The 18,650-nt window shown below is 41.7% G+C and overlaps 2 protein-coding genes across 4 annotated transcripts in view; one reads left to right on the forward strand and one right to left on the reverse strand.

Annotated features, from left to right (window-relative positions):
- Positions 1-973: 973 nt before the first annotated feature.
- Positions 974-17,568, forward strand: SLC30A6 (solute carrier family 30 member 6). Its single transcript, XM_053382759.1, has 14 exons — positions 974-1,159; positions 2,414-2,500; positions 3,563-3,647; positions 5,718-5,760; positions 6,114-6,179; positions 6,694-6,774; positions 7,383-7,418; positions 7,914-8,008; positions 9,348-9,396; positions 11,244-11,363; positions 11,454-11,556; positions 12,821-12,868; positions 13,460-13,528; positions 13,681-17,568. The coding sequence occupies exons 1-14, from the start codon at positions 1,157-1,159 to the stop codon at positions 14,179-14,181; spliced, it is 1,386 nt and encodes a 461-aa protein (XP_053238734.1). The 5' UTR covers positions 974-1,156; the 3' UTR covers positions 14,182-17,568.
- QPCT (glutaminyl-peptide cyclotransferase) overlaps positions 16,350-18,650 on the reverse strand; it is a 38,749-nt gene continuing 36,448 nt past the window's right edge. For all 3 annotated transcript variants that reach the window (XM_053382766.1, XM_053382765.1, XM_053382764.1), the window contains one exon: positions 16,350-18,304. In XM_053382766.1, the coding sequence (XP_053238741.1) occupies positions 18,159-18,304 (146 nt within the window). In that variant the 3' untranslated portion in view covers positions 16,350-18,158. The remainder of the gene's footprint in view (positions 18,305-18,650) is intronic.

Genomic DNA, 18,650 nt, shown 5'->3' on the forward strand with positions numbered 1-18,650 from the left:
CTACCATAATCTCTTGGTCAAGGGATGGGAAACATCCAGCCTATTGGCCTAATCAGCATCTTCCTCAGCCCATGTATCCAGACCAGGATGGGGATGAGAATTGCACCCTTTCTGTGGTGGAGTGGAGAGGGCCTTATTTTCATCTCCATCATGGCCTGAGTCGTTAGGGTGGGGAGGTTTAAAACTCCCTGCCCTAACCCCAGGAAGAACTCCCTCCCAGTGTCTGGATGGTAAAGAAAACTTGAACCTTCCCTGCCGCTCAGCAAAGGTGTGGGAGGGCACAATTTTCTTCCCACCCTAGTTGGAGGGGAGGGTTAAACCCAATTTGCACCCCATTGCTGTGCACTAGGCATTACTAATAGAAAGAAAACTGATACCACCTCTCAGTGGATCAACTGAGGAACAGTGTAGGTTTAGACCTCCCTGGAGAGAGTGCACCGCAATGGGATGTAAGGGTTTGCACAGCTCAGCGGAGAGTGGGAGCAATGCGTGGCCCCATTGAGTATTGGAATGATGTCCTTGGGCTAAAAGAGTTCCCAGCTCTACAGCAGAGAGCATAATCATAGCAAGAATCTAAATGTGCTTGTGGCACTTGTACCAGTAGATTTAACACTGACTTAGAACGCTGCGCTCTTCATTCCTTCTCTGCGGTCGTCTGCGAGGCGAGGTTAAAGGGGGATACAACAAGGGTACACATGATGCATATTGATGATGAATAAATAAACGAACACATTGGAAGAGAGAGAGACGGTGTGTAAAAGCCAGGGAAGGTTTCCCCCGTGATCCGTTTCCGACAGCGACCGGCTGCCTAAAAGCGCACAGCTCCTCCTCGGCTTGGGCGCCAACGACGCTGCGGCAACGCTACCGGCTTTACCAGACAGTTTCCCCGTTGCTTCACTCAGAGCTGGCGCATGCGCAGCTGCCTTCCGCCCTCTTCTCTTTCCCTCTCTCGCCCCGCCCTGCCTGCCACAACGCTAACTAAGGCACCGCGGCATCTTGAGGAGGCAGCGCCGGGGCGAAGGCCTCGCGTCAGTTCCTGCTCCTATGCTGGGCTCGGCCAATTACACGCCGCCTCCTTCGGCTCCCGCCTCGTCTCCATGGTGACAGGAGGAGCCAGCCTTTTCCGGCCCCTTTGGGGAGCCACTTGTTCCTCAACATGGTGAGTTGCCTTCTGTTTTCACCTCGAAGCGGGGCGCGCGGGTGGGGAGGAGGGACGAGGGACGACGGTTGAGGCCTCGGACTCAGCTGGCGCGGGGAGAGCCAACGCGCACGCGCAGCTCGGGGGTGCGGCGCGAGGACCTCTCAGAACCCCGGTTCTGGCTTGCCAGTTCTTAAGGCTTGCCTTCCTTTCATTGGGTAGCTGCGGAGACTGACGTCACTTTTCAGAGGTCAGGCTCTCTGCGCCTCGTCATGGCACCGTGACGTTGCTTCTTCACAGAGGCAACGCGGTGTAGTGGTTACGGAGCAAGGTATATGAGGTTGCCAGCTTTCGAACCGGGCCCTGCAGCTGTTCCCTTAGCAGCAGTTCGAAGTGCAACCATTAGCAAGTTGGTTTACAGGCCCATGCCCTGTAAAAAGGTTCTCCTCCTGTGGACTGACTTGATAAGTTGTTTGAAAAGCAGGGTATAAAAAATTAGCAACAGTTTAATGCAGTGGTTCCCAACCTTTTTTGGGTCATGCCCCACCTAAGCATCTCTAAAATCCTGATGCCCCCCCCTTGTGACATATAATTCTTATTATTCAAAAAGTGAACTCTTATTCACGTGGAGGAAGCCTAAAAGGCCATTAACTGTTAATAACTCATTCTCGAATTGCCCCCCTCTTAAAAATCAAATTGTACCCCACATTGGGAACCACGGGTTTAATGTGTATCAGATTTCTACAAAGAGACCCTAGTCTGGACTTGAGGGGACAATCTTGACATGGATGTCTGAGTTCAAACTCCTTTTCAGCCACAGAGTTCGGTGGTAGGCCCCTGAGCAACTAACCATCTGTTAAGCTAACCAAATTTATAGAGATATAGTGGAGATAAAACCACCTCAAAATTATTAGAGGCCAAATGGGTTAGAAATGTGATAAATGGAAAAAAAAACCCCAAACAAACACTTGGTGCAGGATGCTGTGATAATGAGAGCTTCATTTACTGAATTCCTGCCTGTTACATGGCTCTTAAGGGCACAGGAGCTTTTACAACCCGGGCTTGTCCCTGCTTGCCAGGGTTAACTGTATTTATTCTTATTTCCTAAGTAAGTGTTACTTTGCGACAGTGTGTAACATTAGTGAAACAACTTTCCTTATAATAAAGGGCAGTTTTCAGAAATCAAGTTCATTTTGGGGAATGTGACTGAAGAAATGGAATTTTCAGTAATTAAGAGATTGACAACGATTTTTGCTATTGCTTTTTTATTTGCAGGGGACAATATACTTATTTCGCAAATCACAGAGGTCTCTACTTGGCAAGTTAACACAGGAATTTAGATCAGTAGCTGCTGATCGAAGGGTAAAGTTTTCTTTTACAGTTCAGACACTAAAACTCTAGTTACATGTCTTCTCAGAGAAATATACCTCTTTGCTTGCTGTAATAGAAACTTGATTCCAATAAATATTTGTTTTTCATTAGAATATATGCCATTAATGAATGATTTTGGAAGAGGGACATACTGCCAGGTTGTTTCAGACAATGCATATGCTGCAATTGCCTGTCTTTATTTACTCCTGTTTGATTTTAATTTGTTGTGTGATTTTGTACTACTTTCTGAACTGGTGAGAGTCTCCTTGCTGTCTGTGATTTTATGAAGTTAGGGATGGACACACTGGCTGTATACTCCTCCTTCGCCCATCTCCTCCTCCTCTCCTGGTTTATTTTCATGGCTACCCCGAGTTCCCCAGTTTCGTAATTCTGTCTTAATGTAAGCTAGGATCTTTGCGCTGAAAGTGGCACAACAGAGGAGGGAGGAGCACACTTCAAAAATTGTTTTTGAGGCTTTGAATGACCATCTGAATGAAGTGTAGATACAGCTGTCTAGAACAGATGTGGGGAACTTTTAGCTCACCAGATGTTGCTGAATTACAGCTCCCATCAGCCCCAACAAGCATGGGCACTGGCCAAGGATAATAGGAGCTGTAGTTTAGCAACAACTGGAGGGCCAGACGTTCCTCACATGTGGTCTAGCCTAGCAGTGGTTCACAATTAGCTAAGCACTGTGGACCCCCTGTTTTTCAAAATCCAAGTCATGGAAACCCTACTTTTGAAAATTTTGATATCTCTATGGTACTTTTTGTTATGTGAATGGTGCCAAGGACTCCCTGGGTGGGTTACATAGATCCGGGTGTGTGTGTGTGTGTGTGTGTGTGTGTGTCCATGGACCACCAATTGGGAACCATTGGTCTAGAGTATGCTTAGCTGCTGTCTCTTGAGATCACCATGAGTGTTAAAGCTAATGGTGGCATAAAATGCTCATTCAAAATTGTGTGAGTGTGTTGCAGGATTGTAAGGTTTTTTATGACAAATAAGCTTTATTTCAATTCCCTTGTTAAGTAGTCACTTTATTGTCATTTACAGTCATGGAAGATCTTGTTGTTTGGTGCAATAAACATAGTATGTACTGGCTTCCTCCTTATGTGGTGCAGTTCAACAAACAGCATAGGTATGTTTATGTTATTGCATTTAAATGCTTCTGCATAGTAAACTGATAATAGTATTAATATAATGAAGCAGAATCCTCTATGTGTAACAGAATTATTATAACTAGAAGAGTTGTAGATCTGTGAGCATCTTGTGATATCTCACTGTTTCTATCTTGTACTTCTTCCAAAATGTATTTTAAATGGTCTGAGCATTCTTCTTGTTCCTCCCCTGGAGTATTCTTGAGGCAGGCCCTATTAAGAATAATCCTACAGTCTGTAAGCCTTTGTCTGGATTTGTAATTTATTGCCAGGTCTGTACCAGATGAATGCTCCTTGATCACACTGGCACTGTTAGTTCTTAAAGTACTTAGAAATCTGTGGAGCTAGCTACTTCTGTGCCTTTAATACTGTCCAGATTGAAGAGGGGCACATTTCCCCACATTGCAAATATGCATGCATCACGGATATAATGTCTGCTTCTTGTGAGTGGAGCTGATCATGACCCTGTGCACTTTTTTGCCTTGGTTGTCATTTTTATTATTGCTTAGGTTTTGCAAAAGCATGCCCTTCTTGGGTTATGTGGCTTGTGCAGTTATGTAGAGATTTTTTAATTTTATTTTTAAAGTTAAATCTTCGGCTCTGGTGAGTGGGTAAGATAATTCTGACATGTATGGTGCTCCTTTGCACCTAGTGCCTTCCTTGTTTCCTGGCAACCAGACCCCTCATCTTGCTCTAGGCCAGGGATGGGGAACCAGTGGCCTTTCAGATGTTGGTAGACTAAAACACTTGTGGGCCTGGGCCACGCTGTTTTGAGGCTGATGGGAGCTCAGTGATACAGCAGATACTTTGCATGCAAAAGGCTCCGGCTTCAAACAGAGAGACTCATGTCTGAAACCTTGGAGAGCTACTGCCCATCAGTGTAGACGGTACTAAGCTAGATGGACCAATGGTCTGACTTTGTATAAGGCAGCTTTATCCCTAACATGTGGAGGGCTAGAGGTTCCCTATCCATGCTCTAGGCATTGACTTGAAGGACAGGAGTGGAGTAGATCAGGCTTCCCTGAACTTTATGGGTCTAGGAGCACATCTGAAAATTTAAGAAACTGTTGTGGGCACTAGGGCTAGGTGATATATTCATATATGGTCCAAAACTGATTTGAAGTCCATATTGTGATATTGGTTTCATAATTTTTGACATGGCCTGCCAATATATTGTGAATCATGATGTGTGAATGTGCTGTGCAAAAATCACAATACTTCTCTCAATTCCTTCAGTCCCTGTTAACTCTGCCAGCGTAGCTCTTCCCTACTTCCTGCAGGGGGCAGCAGATCACAAGAGCAGACGCTGGCAGAAATCACGATGTGAGAAAAACCGTGAAGCCAGCCAATACCTCTAGATTGCTCCATCCTTATTCCAGACATTGTGATATATCAGTATATCACAGTGTTTAGCTGGTGATAGTGTTGAAAACCATATATCACCCAGCCCTAGTGGGCACCCCGATACAGCCATTTCATAGATGAAAAACTGGTGATGCTCAGAACATCCCTAAACATGCAGACTCTGAAAAAAGAACAGGCAAGAAGAAGAAGAAAAAAGAGGAACCCTGCCCAAATAGGTAGCCCCTCCCACCAAACAATCCCCACAAATTAAAATCAGACCAAAAAATGAGCAGTTTTTCTGAGGGCCCCATGATGCCCATGGGCTCTTCATTGAGACTCCAGGAGCAGCTGCTTACAGTTTTAGCTGCTGCTTGTCTTCCAGCTGCAGTGGAGCAGTCCCAGAATATTAGCACTTATAATTCCCTTGAGCTGTCTTGCAACCCACGGTTTGACTACTGAGCATATGAGCAAAAGCATAGGCAACCAGTAGTCGTGATGCAATATTTGGAGGGTCACAGTTTCCCCACCACTATTGTAAAATGTGTCTTGTATCTTTAGAAGACATGGGAGTACGTAGGTAATGGTATGAAGTGTTTAATCCTTGAAAGGAATATTTTGCAGGCAGGAGAACTTGAAGCTTCTTTACTGTGTATTCATTCTTTATTGTGTATTGATGTGTAAGTAAAGTATAAACCTTCTTTCCACAGCTTTAACTGCATATACCTACCTAACTATCTTTGATCTTTTCAGGTATGTTTTACTTTTAAAAAATCCTCATCTCATTTTGTAACACTTCCATATAATGTATGTGACATTTTCTTTATACTGTTATCTAAAACCAATGTTAGTCATACCCATGGTAGACCCATGGAAATTAATGGGCGTGACTGATCAGGTCCATCAATTTCAGTGGGTCTAATCCAAGTACAATGTACCAGGAACTAAGACCCATTGAACATAATGGAGCTTATTGCTCTGTCTTTCTGTATGCAGTTGCACTGCCAAAGCAACTTTATTTCAATAAATTAATGAATTATTGAAAACTGAGTTTTTATTAGCTAAATTTTGCTTATTTGAATTTCCATTGTTTTCTTTTAATATAGTTTAATAACATGCTTGATAAGTTATTGGGTAATGATGAAGAAGCCCAGCCCAGCTTATTCATTTGGGTAAGTGATATGCTGATATTTCATGTCTCCTGAAAGTATTTGTTCTAAAGTATGTGATAAACATGTAAGGGTTTTTTTAATTAAAAAAATTATCAAAGTCTGTCTATGAAAATGTGCAAAACTTGTACAATCAGCCATATTTATATAAAGAAGTTTGGAACTTGCATGCAAAAATGGTATTGTGTGTAAGATTTCATTCTAGCCTTGTTTTTGCCTGATACCAACATATATATTCGCTTCAGATGCGAGACCCTTAATGCAGGGATTGCCAACTTATGCACCTATAGGTCAGATCATCATCTGTCCCCTGCCCTGCACCATTTTATTTGGTCCCTGAAGGCCTTACACCATTTTAACCAATCTATGAGAAAATAGTTTCCTCACAGTTTATTGTACAGGACAAATAATTTAGCTTTGCAAGCAAGTCCCTCTGAATGTGCTGAGAGTTTTCTTCCTGATCAGAATACTTGTCTGCCCATATTGATTTTAAAATGTTTGACCTCTCAAATTTCAGGTTTGAGAGATTTGAAGTCCTAGCAGTATTTGCTTCCACGGTTCTAGCACAGCTTGGGGCGCTCTTTATACTCAAGGAAAGGTAGGAATATTGCTTGCACTTACGACTGATATGTAACAAGAGGAACTAAATAATGCTAGAAGTCAGTTTTAATTTTTGACACCATAGTCCTCATCTTGCTGCTTTGTGCTGGTGTACATACACATGATGTGTGGCTAAGGCTGTAATCCTTTGGTCCTTGGGATTTTGTGAATCTCCCTCTCCATAGGCAGAGAAAGAGGTGCATCTTTGGAGAGGGAGTTCCAACCATGGGGGCCTCCCTGCAGCAGCAAAATCCAATGACAGAGAGGGGTTCTTGGGACAGATTGGGGAAGGCATTGGATCTGCTCGGTCCAAAACCCTCCTAGTCCTCTAACCCTGTCCTGGAATGAGGCAAGGCAGGGGTTGGGGGGGGAAGTGAACAGGCCCTGGGGCTGGTATATGCATTTTTGTATGTGTGTTATTTAAAAGGAGAACCTCCAAAGGGAGGCAAAAAAGAAAGGTGGGCAATCCCTCATCTTCTACCCTGCTGGCATGAGCTCAGAGGGATTTGGATCCACTATGCCTCCTGTTCCACCAGTAGGATTGCTTTGTAACAGATGTCTTGAAAGAACAGTTAACTGTAAAACTATTATTATTGTGTCTTGTAGTGCTGAACGATTTCTGGAACAACCAGAGATTCACACGTAAGTGCTTTTAATATGCAAAAGTATTGAATTAAATATTACAGGGATAAAGGGGCGTGGCTAATACAGTATTAATTCTCCACATTACTACATTGTTAAACGCAGAACAATAAAGTTTACGCTGACATGATATTGAGGCCATTGGCAAAATTCCATTTGAATTTAATGTCTCTCAATTGTATTTGTAGTTATAAATTAACTCTCATAGTTGTGGGGCAAGATATTTTTAAAAAAGATTTTTATGTGTTTGCTGCTGAGGATGTAACACTCATAGATAAATATTGTAGAGCAGAACTGTAATTCTACTGTATACATTGGAATAAGATTAAAGAAATAAATTTTCTATTTCAATAAAAGCTGATTAAATGTAGCTAAATGAAGAAGAAAAATGGGATGATAAACAGGTTAGTAAATAAAAAAAACTGGCTAAGGTAACTAGTACTTGGTGGAATATTATGATAGTCAATGGCAATAAAATTGATTTCTTCTTTTTAGGGGTCGATTGTTGGTTGGTACCTTTGTGGCACTCTCCTTCAACCTGTTTACAATGCTTTCTATTAGGAATAAACCTTTTGCTTATGTATCTGAAGGTACGTAATGAATACATGTGTTAAAACTAAAGTGAGTGAATGTCCATGGTTTTGGAGATCTGACTTACTTAGGGGGGGGAAATTACTTTCTGGCTAGCCACTATTTTTGACTGCCACCAAGCCCCTCCTCTCCCTCAAATCTTCATGTATGCCTAGAGGGCCTGGGAGAAATAGGTGGTGTTTTCTCATTTGCAGTGGAGAAGAAACATGCTCTCCAAATTGTACTGCCAATGAGAACTCTTCGGTGAGTTATGCTACTTGCCAGAGAGCCTGGGGCAATTCTTCCTGACAAATGTACTTGTGGGTGCCTCTGAGTAACAGTTGTTCACATCTAGATGATGCTTTATCTAAAAAACAGTTATGGAAGGTGTGTAAATCTTAAGTTGATGAGGCTTGCTTATGCACATGTCACAGGCTGATTTAGGACAGAGCCCCCGCACAAGTCACAAGTCGCTGAGCCAAGGGGGCACCTTTCTGCCTCCTCAAAGCCTAGTAAGGACCTGGCTTGGGAAGGAAGTCTGAGGGCTCTGACAGGGTCCTAGAGTCCTCCCACCTCCTTCCCAAAGTCTAGTTAGCACTTGCCCAGCTTTGAGAAGGAGTCGTAAGGACTCTAGGACCCTTTCAGAGTCTTCGCGCCTCTTTCCCAAAGCCCAGCACCTCCCTTACCTGGCTTTGGGAAGGTCGCAGGAGGGCTGTGGGGGGGGGCAGCAAATTTTGGCCTGGCACATGGTGCCATATTATCAAGGTCTACACCTGCAAATGCCTTTTATCAAAACGTTTTAAATGTCAATAAGCTTAAGTGTTCAGTTTCATATATATACTTGTCAAGCTATAGTATTTTTGTCTGATCTTTTTATTCACTGGACTTTGGTTACTGTTGCTGGGGGAAATGTTTTATTGGATTTTCTCTTTTTGGGGGGGGTATAGGATGATTTTAACTTTTGCATTGCTCATTTTGTCATTTTGCATTTTTTATTTCTGTAAGGCATGTTGGATTTCCCAGAAAGGCTTAGAAATATTTTAAAATACTGTTTTAAGAAACACCTGCCACTGAACCCTGACTCACACCTGTGCAAACCAGTCTCGTATATTGTTCTTACAATATCAGAATACTATTATTAAAGTAATGATGCTAAAGAACACTGTAGCTATGCTGGCACAGTAAGTGAGTTGACCTGGAACAATAAAACATATATCCAGACCTATTATTTTCCTGCAGGCCTCACATAGAATTGCACTTGCAGTTTTCAAAAATATGTTTCTGTGTGTTTTAGTGACTGACATGCTATCATAAGTATTCTAATAATAATATTTGCTATGGTGGGGGGGTTTTTTGTAGCTGCAAGTACAAGTTGGCTTCAGGAACATGTTGCAGATCTCAGTAGGAGGTAAGTTAAAAGGATGATATGGTAACAGAATAATGGAGCCATAGAATTATACAGTTGGAAGGGATCCTGAGGATCATCTAGTCCAACTCCCTGCTGTGCAGGAATCTCAGCTAAAGCATCCATGACAGTTGGCCATCCGACCTCTGCTTAAAAACCTCCAAGGAAGGAGAGTCCACTACCTTCCAAGGGAGACTGTTCCACTGTCGAACAGCTGTTACTGTCAGAAAGTGCTTCCTAATGTTTAGTCAGAATCTCCTTTCTTGTAACTTGAATCCAGTGGTCGAAATCCAACCATCTAGAGCAGGAGAAAAGCCTCCTCCATCTTCCATGTAACAGCCCTTTAAATATTTGAAGATTGCTATCATATCTCATCTCAGTCTCTTCTTATCCAAGATAAACATACCCAACTCCCTCAACTGTTTCTCATAAGACTTGGTTTCCAGATTCTTGATCGTCTTGGTTTCCCTCCTTTGCACATGTTCCAGCTTGTCAATATCCCTCTTAAATTGTGGTGCCCAGAACTGGACACAGTACTCCATATGTGATCTGCCCAAGGCAGAATAGAGTGGTAGTTTTACTTTTCTTGATCTGGACACTATATTTCCGTTGATGCAGCCTAGAACAGCATTGCCTTTTTTCTTTTCTTTTTTTGCTGCTGGAAAAATAAGACATTACAGATCAGCAGCTGGCAGCCCTTGGACTAAATCTTCCCATGCCTGTTGCCAGTGAATGGCAAGGTTTATATAGAAGGAATAGTGAGTTTGGCCATGGGCCTTGCTGGTCATGCAGTTTGACAAGACCAAGGACTGCCTCTGACCTGCACCTTCTTCCCCCTACTAAAATGGCCTTACTGTAAGATGAGTTACTGAGCAGAGATAAAACAGAATTTAGAAGACAAGGTACATAGTTCCTACATTTTCCCAAAGCATTCAGTTGTGGTGGTCTGTGTTTGCTCTCATTTGGTGTAATGGTGTAGAAACCTGACATCATTGCTAAACCAACTGTCCTATGTTTCCATCTGGTCTTGGGAAAAGTGGATTTCTGGGAAATGTTTCTAGAAAATGTCACAGTAATATGGAAGTGTTTTGAATTTGCTAGGTTGATACTTGATGGCATCTGTCTCTGCTCTGGTTAACATCGTGAAACACCTCCCTCTTTATGAGTGAGAGTAGGATCAAGAAGAGTTTGAATTCCCCAATAACGCTTGTATCCTGTCCGTCATCAGATCATATGGTGGCTGGTGATGGCCTTCATGTTAAGTTTCTTAAAATACATATATGAAAAAGCAAGATGATTCCCCATGTCCACTTTTGCATAAAAAGCTGCCTTATAGTCAGACTATTATAAGTCAGACTATTTCTCTGCCTAATCCATTCTGTCAACACTTGATTAGCAGCCGCTTTCCAGGATTTCAGGCAGAATTCTGTTTCCCAGCATGTGCCACCTGATCCTCTTAACTGACGAATGATGCCAGGGATTGAATTGAGAACCATCTGAATGCAAAGTGTGTGCTTTGCCCTAAATAAATAAGTTATAGTTGGAGAGGCCCTCATGTCATTTCAGTAGCTAAAGCCTTTTATGAAACTGGGCACCATCAGTTAGAGCTGGGAGGAAATATCTGTAACTAAAATTGAAGAGCTTTTTCCTTGATTTTATTTTAGCATTTAGGTATGCTCCTGTCCCTTATATCATTTCCCTCAGCAATAAGGCTCACACCTGAGTCAAGTAGAGTTCCCTGTCTGCAGAGGGCTGCCATAAGAGCCATCACTGTACCTATAAATTGTGTGTGTTGCTGTTTAACTGGATGTTTCCACTATTGATCCATCTTATTGCTCGCTTTCTTTTAGTTTGTGTGGGATCATTCCTGGGCTGAGCAGCATCTTTCTTCCACGCATGAACCCTTTCATCTTGATCGACCTTGCCGGGGCTTTAGCTCTTTGCATTACATACATGCTAATCGAAATTAAGTAAGTACTCATGAATTTAAAGAAGACATTCATAGATACTGAAGGCTGAAAAACAGGTGTGCCTGCTAATGTTACCCTTGTTTCTTTCAGTAATTATTTTGCAGTAGATACTGCCTCTGCTCTAGCCATTGCCTTGATGACGTTTGGTACCATGTATCCCATGAGCGTCTACAGTGGGAAGGTATTGCTTCAGGTGAGCCAATGAGAGAAGTGACTTTGTGATAGCATCTTTCAGTGTAGCCAAGGTTGGCATCACCCATTTAATGTAAAGAAAAACACACACAGCCTCTCACTTTATGAAATGTTAAAAAATGTTCCATATTACACCTAATATGCGGGATTTGCAACAGCTGCCTATATGATACTGGACCCAATTTAAGATGCTGCTGTTGGTATATAAAGCCTAGAATGACTTGGAACGTGGATAATTGATGGAGCATCTCTCCCCATATCAACCAGCCTATACTTTGAGATAGTTGAGGGGGCCTCCTTCATGGTTCTAGTGCTGAGTGTGCTCTGTCATTCTGGGATGCAAGACAAGCACTTATTGGCCATTGTGCCACAACTCTAGAATTCCACCCCCCTGGGAGTGTGGCTGGCATAATCATTGGTGGCTTTTCACCATATGGTTAAAAACAGATCTTTTCTATGTCTTTAGAGGATCTGTTTAGTTGGTTCTGAATTTGAGTGCTCTACTGTTGTAAACTTTTATTTGTTTACTTGCCTTTTGTCTTCATGAATGTATTTTTTAAGACTGGGGGATAGTGTTATGGAACAATCTGATGGAAAGCAGTCTCCAAATTTTACAAATAAATAAATGTAAATTTTAAAATATTTCACTGAATTGTAATCAAAGGCCTACAGGGGCAGGAAAAGGCCTGGTGAGAACTGAGCATGCTCAAGCCCCCAACAACCACAGAATGATGCATGTCAGTCAGGAAAGAAAACCTGGAGGTGTGGGTGGGGAGGGTTACGGAATGGAGTATCCTGGGAGGAGAACACGGCTAGTTTGCTAGAACCTTGAGCAAGAACACGCCTATTAAGAGGTGAAAGCACAGTGTCACTTTTTAGAGTCCCACTTTAGTGTCCATAGTGCATTCTCAGCAGAAGCGGCTTCTGGGTGTAGGGGATCTGCTATGCTAACTTCCTGGCATGTGGGCTGCTATTCCTTAACAGAGTGGGATGTGGCGGGGAGGTCAGTGTGGCGCAAACACACTGGTGGAGCCAAATCTAGTGGTGTTCTTGGTGCATCTGCATTATGCCAACTTTCCTGCCCCCTCACCCCCTCCCTCCTGTTAAGCAACGGTAGCCATCTGCCAGGAAGCTGGCATAGCAGCTCCACTCCATGTAGTGAGCCCCTTTTATTGTCTTTAGATTGTTGAGTCATTTAAGAACTATTGGGGGGGGGAACCCTCTTTGGCAGTTTTTAAAAGTAATAGTATTTTTTGTTTTTTCAGACAACGCCACCTCATGTGATTGGACAGCTTGATAAACTTATAAGAGAAGTAAGTTAGTTTGAAATGTTACATTGGTATACAGTGGCCAGGGCCACCCTTGCCCCAGAGCATGCACAATATATATATTTTATGGGTTGTGTAGCCAAGGAAGAGGAGGCAGTATTTCCTTATTTTCTAATACTGGTGTTTCAGTTTTCAGTATCAATGAAATATGTGCTTTTTGTAGGAATTTGGTAAACAGCCTCTCCCATTAATTTTCCAATGATCCCTTTGTTCACATTTTTAGTTTGGATACTATAGAAGCTATAGATACACATTTTTTTTTTTAAAATAACATTGTTAATACTTTACTAATAAATTAAAATATAAATATAGAATGTTCAGATCAGTATTATGAGATGTATCTGATGCTGTCTTGTGTTCCACGTGAAGTAGCCTTTTGAAGAATGCAGTTGGAAGTATAAATAGGCTTACATCTTGATCTTCTGCATGTTTACATAGAAAACACATTGATTTCAAGGAGGCTGGACTCCAAGTGAGCTTTTCTATTAACACAACCCTTGGGGCTTTATGAATAAGCTGTCAGAAACATTAGCATTTTAATACTAATATTGTGATTCATTGTGTGTCTTCAATTAGGTTTCTACATTGGATGGTGTCTTAGAAGTACGAAACGAGCATTTTTGGACGTTGGGATTTGGTTCTCTGGTATGTATCCCCCCACCTGACTTTATTTTATTTTTTCAAAACAAAGCATGTCACTCTTTTTAATAACATCACTCGAAGATTGTTTCTCTCCTGCACAGTTTGTTTGCTTCAAGTGCAGGGGAGCGATGAGCTTATTCTTCTTTGCTTTCTAGGCTGGATCAGTACACGTGAGAATTCGAAGAGATGCTAATGAACAAATGGTACTTGCTCACGTGACCAATCGGTTGTATACGCTAGTGTCTACGTTGACTGTTCAGATTTTCAAAGATGACTGGATTAGGCCAACCTTGACCTCTGGAACTATTGCAAACAATATGCTGAATCTTTCAGATCATCACATCATTCCAATGCCACCTCTAAAAATGGCAGAAAACTCTAACGTAGCTACATCTACTCCAGCTAAAGCAAGTAGTCCTCCTCCAGAATTCTCCTTTAATACACCAGGCAAAAATATGAATCCAGTCATTCTCGTGAATACTCAGACAAGGCCCTACAGACTAGGCTTCAACCGTGGAACTGTACCTTACAGCAGTGTCTTCACACAAGGATTTGGAGTCCCAGGAATAGGGGCAACCCAGGGATTCAGGACTGGTTTAATAAATGCTCCCCATAGATATGGAACTGGCACTCAAGGTCAGCCCAGGCCCCAATAAACTATTTTCTATATTTATTGTTTGATTATTATTTTTATCTATTATATTGCTCACTTTTTTCTACAAGACTGTTCATATTTTTAAGATGGACCAGGATCAAATATTTCCAATCATGAAAATGTGTTTTTGTTGTTTCATTTACTATCTCTGACTGTAAAAGTTGCAGCTATGCAAGCGGTGAGCTTATTCATATTTTATTTTTGCTTTTGTAAGTGATTACAGTACAATATATCAAGGAACTTCAAAAGATAACAAATTTGGCCAGAAGTGAGGTTCTATATCGTTTTCTTGATGGTGATGAAGAGTGTTTCCAATTACCAAATTTCTCCAAAACTTCTTTGCCTATGATGTAATTATACAATCATTTTTAAAAGTTACATTTTCCTTAATTGGAAAGGTGTGTGTCATATATAAATGACCATTTGGAGGTCCAACAGACCCACTTGAAATCTTATTTGACATTAAGAGATGCTTAGCTAAATAAATACTTTATATTGCTGCCAGGTTCACAAGAGTTATCAACTCTCCTATGGTGTTAACTATCACAGATTCATTTTTCTTTCTGCCATCTGTGTTTGACAGTGTGCTGGGAAATCTTAGGGTGGTCCTTTTAAACTATTGTTAATCCTGTTTGAAGAGTTCAGAGTAGTGGCATGGTATGTGGAATGAATGCTTTGGTTAACCTAGTAGCATTTTTTATTTATGGAAACACTGATTTTAAAACTCTTTCCAGCTGCTTTTTAAAAAGTGATGGTACCTCTCTGCATGAAGGTAAACAAGGTGCTTAAATGGGAAGTATAGCAACAGGCCAGTCACTCTGTTTTTTGTTAGCAGTTTCAACTAGCATGGTCAGTAACTGATTTGAGTGCATATTTTAATGTTTTGCTAATAAGTATTGTGATATTTTTCCTTCATTCTGTTGCCAGTGAAAATTTGTATATCACCTGCCTACATTATATACTGTATCTAGTTTTCCTTCAGTGAGTCCTTACCTACAAGGGCACATGATTTAGATTAGTTGGTGACCAGCATCAACTTTACTTTTCTACCATGGAAAACCACAAAGTGTGGCTGCCTCTCTCCTCCACCCTGCTCTCCAAAACAGTCACACTAACAGCATGCATGGAACCAGGTTGCTGCAGCAGGCATGTGGACTCTTCCACCTTCTTCCTACCTCCAGGTTTCTCTCCACAACTAAAGGCAGCCATTTACATTCCTACCCTCTCCTGTTTGTGATTGAGAGGACCCTTCTGCAAGGAGGATGTGGGGGTGGTGATTTGATTTCAGGATTTGACTTTTCCACCTTCCCTTTCCCAAATGCCTTGCTGGACAAAGATACCTTTCTTTTTCTAGCTTGTCCTCTGCTGGGTGTCTGGTTATTTTGATTGTGAGATATATCCATTTAATGCTAAAAGGGCACATGATGTTCTTTGAGGCAGGACAACTGTACCAGAGCCATTTCAGGTTTTCCAAGTCACTCTCCTTGATGTGGAAGAAGTTTATATGCCCTCTTCCACCCAGCTCAAAGAGGCGTGTGTCATTGGGTGTGGGTAGAATTTAAAACAGGGCTGAATCCAATGTTGCTGCTCTACATGTGCAACCAATTTCCATGTGCCCAGTGGAACTTCCTCTCTAAGCCTCAAGATCAACTGCAAAGGGATAGGGGTCCCTCTGGAGCAGATTTGGGGGTGTTGGATTCTGGGGAGAGGAGAGGAAATGGAAGTTGTGTTGTATGAGTGGAACTCCCTTTGGTATAGCTCATACATTCCTTTGGGCTGTTTGTATTCTGCTAAGCCACAGAAATTGTCCAGTAAAATCAATTACCGCCATACCTCGGGTTGAATGTGCTTCAGGTTGAGCGCTTTTGGGTTGCGCTCCGCAGCAACTCGGAAGTAATGGAGCACATTAATTCCGGGTTTTGCCGCTCGCGCATGTGCAGACACTCAAAATGACGTCACGTGCATGCGCGGAAGCGGCAAAACGCGACCTGCGCACGTGCAGACGCGCTGTCGCGTCTTCCATTCCGCTCAGGATGCGAATGGGGCTCCGGAACGGATCCCATTCGCATCCCAAGGTACCACTGTATCTTACTCATTTTGTTTATCTTGGTCCTTCAGACCAACATAACTCTGGAGAACTAAGTGTGAGGGAGAAAATAGGCTCCAACAGACTTAACAAGTGTTTATTTTATTATACAGTGCCAATATACAAGACACTCGCTTATCCAAATGTAAACACAAAGAATGGTGCTCTGTTTTTAAAGACTACATCCAGGTCACTACATATTCAAGAATTAGATACAAATCAGGACTTTTATTTCAGAATAACTCAGTAGTGTAAATGTTAGATCACCTATCCAAAGTGGAAAATTTACCAACAGCCATAAGGTAATGCTGTTAATCCTGCATGCCTGGTACATGGTTGAAGGCTTAAACATTCTTTCTAACAAAAGCATTCCCAAGTTTGGGGTATAATGAAAGATAATGGTTATAGAGTCTTGGATTGTGACATGTGAGACTAGAGTTAAACTCAACAGTCAGCTGTAAAGCTCCCTGGGTGACCTTGGTCCAGTCATTGTCTCTTGACTTAACCTATCTCACCAGTTTGTTGTGAGGATAAAGTGTCTCATCTTGTTCTCCTTTGAGGGATACACGTGTACGCAATCAATTCCCACCACTACCATATACTAAAGCCCATAGTTACAACTATTTAGAAGGATATAATTCTACAGACCATGCTTGTGTAATTGAGGTATTGGAGCTCAAATGTATTTGCAGACATCCTGCCATAGCAACAAAGCTCACAAGTTGCAGCATTATGTTCCCACACAGGCCCAAACTCTGAAGGGAGGTGGTGGGGAATAAGCAAAGTGGAGGGAGGGAGGCAGTGAATCTTAGTGGTGGAAATGTTCTGTGGGTTCAGGGAAGAGGGACAGGAACTGGGAATTGACCAAGGCCATCAGAGGACGATGTTTTAGCTGTAGTGGCAAAACTGTTCTGGTACAATTAAAGCAGGGTTCTGAGATTGAACTGTACAATGAAATCTGCAGGATACTACCACTGATGTGCATTGTATGTGTTTTTAAAAGGATCTAAAAATGCAGTCTGAAAACATTCAGAGTCAGGGTGACTTGATATATTCAGTGTAATTTAGTTAGGCATCAAGCAGTTGCTTCATCTATGATTCACCTCTAAACTTGAATTTCACTGTTGAATAATTGCCTGTAGAGATAACACAGTAAGATGGAATGACCCACCACCTGATAAATGATTGTAGGGCTACACAATCAGGGGATTGCGTAGTAACATTATGATTTAAAAGAGACCTTTATCCCCCTCCCCACCTTGTACAAAATGGTAATCCAGGCATAGGGACTCCCTTTACCCAGTTAAACTACAAGTTATGGCACAGTAAATGAACATTTATTTTGGAGCCTCATACAGTGGACCACTTCATGAGATTCATCTGGACAGAAGAATATCAGAAGAAATAAGCTACAAGGATGGATTCCTCTCATCACCTATCTTCTGTTCACATTTAACTGCATACCAAGTATGCACTAAATTATTATCACTTGATGTTAAAGGAAATAGCACTTAATTTTCTGGAATGTTGCTGTAGCTAAAATCATGAAATACTGTACTGAATATCATCGTGTAGCATAATGAAACTAAGCCTTTTCATTTATTTCTTCTTCAGTGAAAGATGAACAGCTGTGTTTTTCCTTCTACTTGAATACAGTTTGGTATAAATGTTTATTTTCCCCACTGCCAGAATTTGGTTTACCCACAGTTGTGTGTACCACTAAACCTTAAAGAATTGCTGTTCTTTCCATTTTCCTCTAGGGGGCAAATATTAAAAACTAAGCTATGTTACTCCTATAGTCTCCAAAAGCTTGTTTTTGGAAGCAGCTAAAGAGGAACCAGTGGTAGCCTTAAAAACAGAGCAGGAGTTGTGTGGGAGCCAGCAGTGTGCCATCACAGATTGAGATATTCCAGCACAAATACTTGTAGAATCTTGTTGAGGTTGTCAGTGGTTGGCTTGTCAAGATTTTCTTCATTGTCTTCCATGGTGTGCCACACTCTAGGGAAAGGAGCTGGGATCAGATGTAGGATTGGAACCCCTGGAGGGAAGAAAACAAAAAAGATGATTCTGGAGATTACTGGACTTCTGGGCATGTACTTTACTTGGTTATATAAACACAATAGCACTGTGGTGTTACATTCTAGTTCAGTGATATTTCTTTAGTGAGTATTAGATCAGAAATAATTCCAGAGCTTACTGGTAAGAGGGTAAAGAAATTAGAAACGCAACCATATAAAAAAGAACTTTAAAAAAATGATTTCCACCTTTCAAGCCCTACAGAAAATGCAATAATATCACATCATTAGTTAATGCTGAACATGTTTATATTTTAATGTTAATACAGGTATGTATAAGGGCCTGCCTTATATCCCTTCTGCCATTGC

The sequence above is a fragment of the Podarcis raffonei genome, chromosome 3, assembly GCF_027172205.1.
Source record: "Podarcis raffonei isolate rPodRaf1 chromosome 3, rPodRaf1.pri, whole genome shotgun sequence".
NCBI lineage: Eukaryota > Metazoa > Chordata > Lepidosauria > Squamata > Lacertidae > Podarcis > Podarcis raffonei.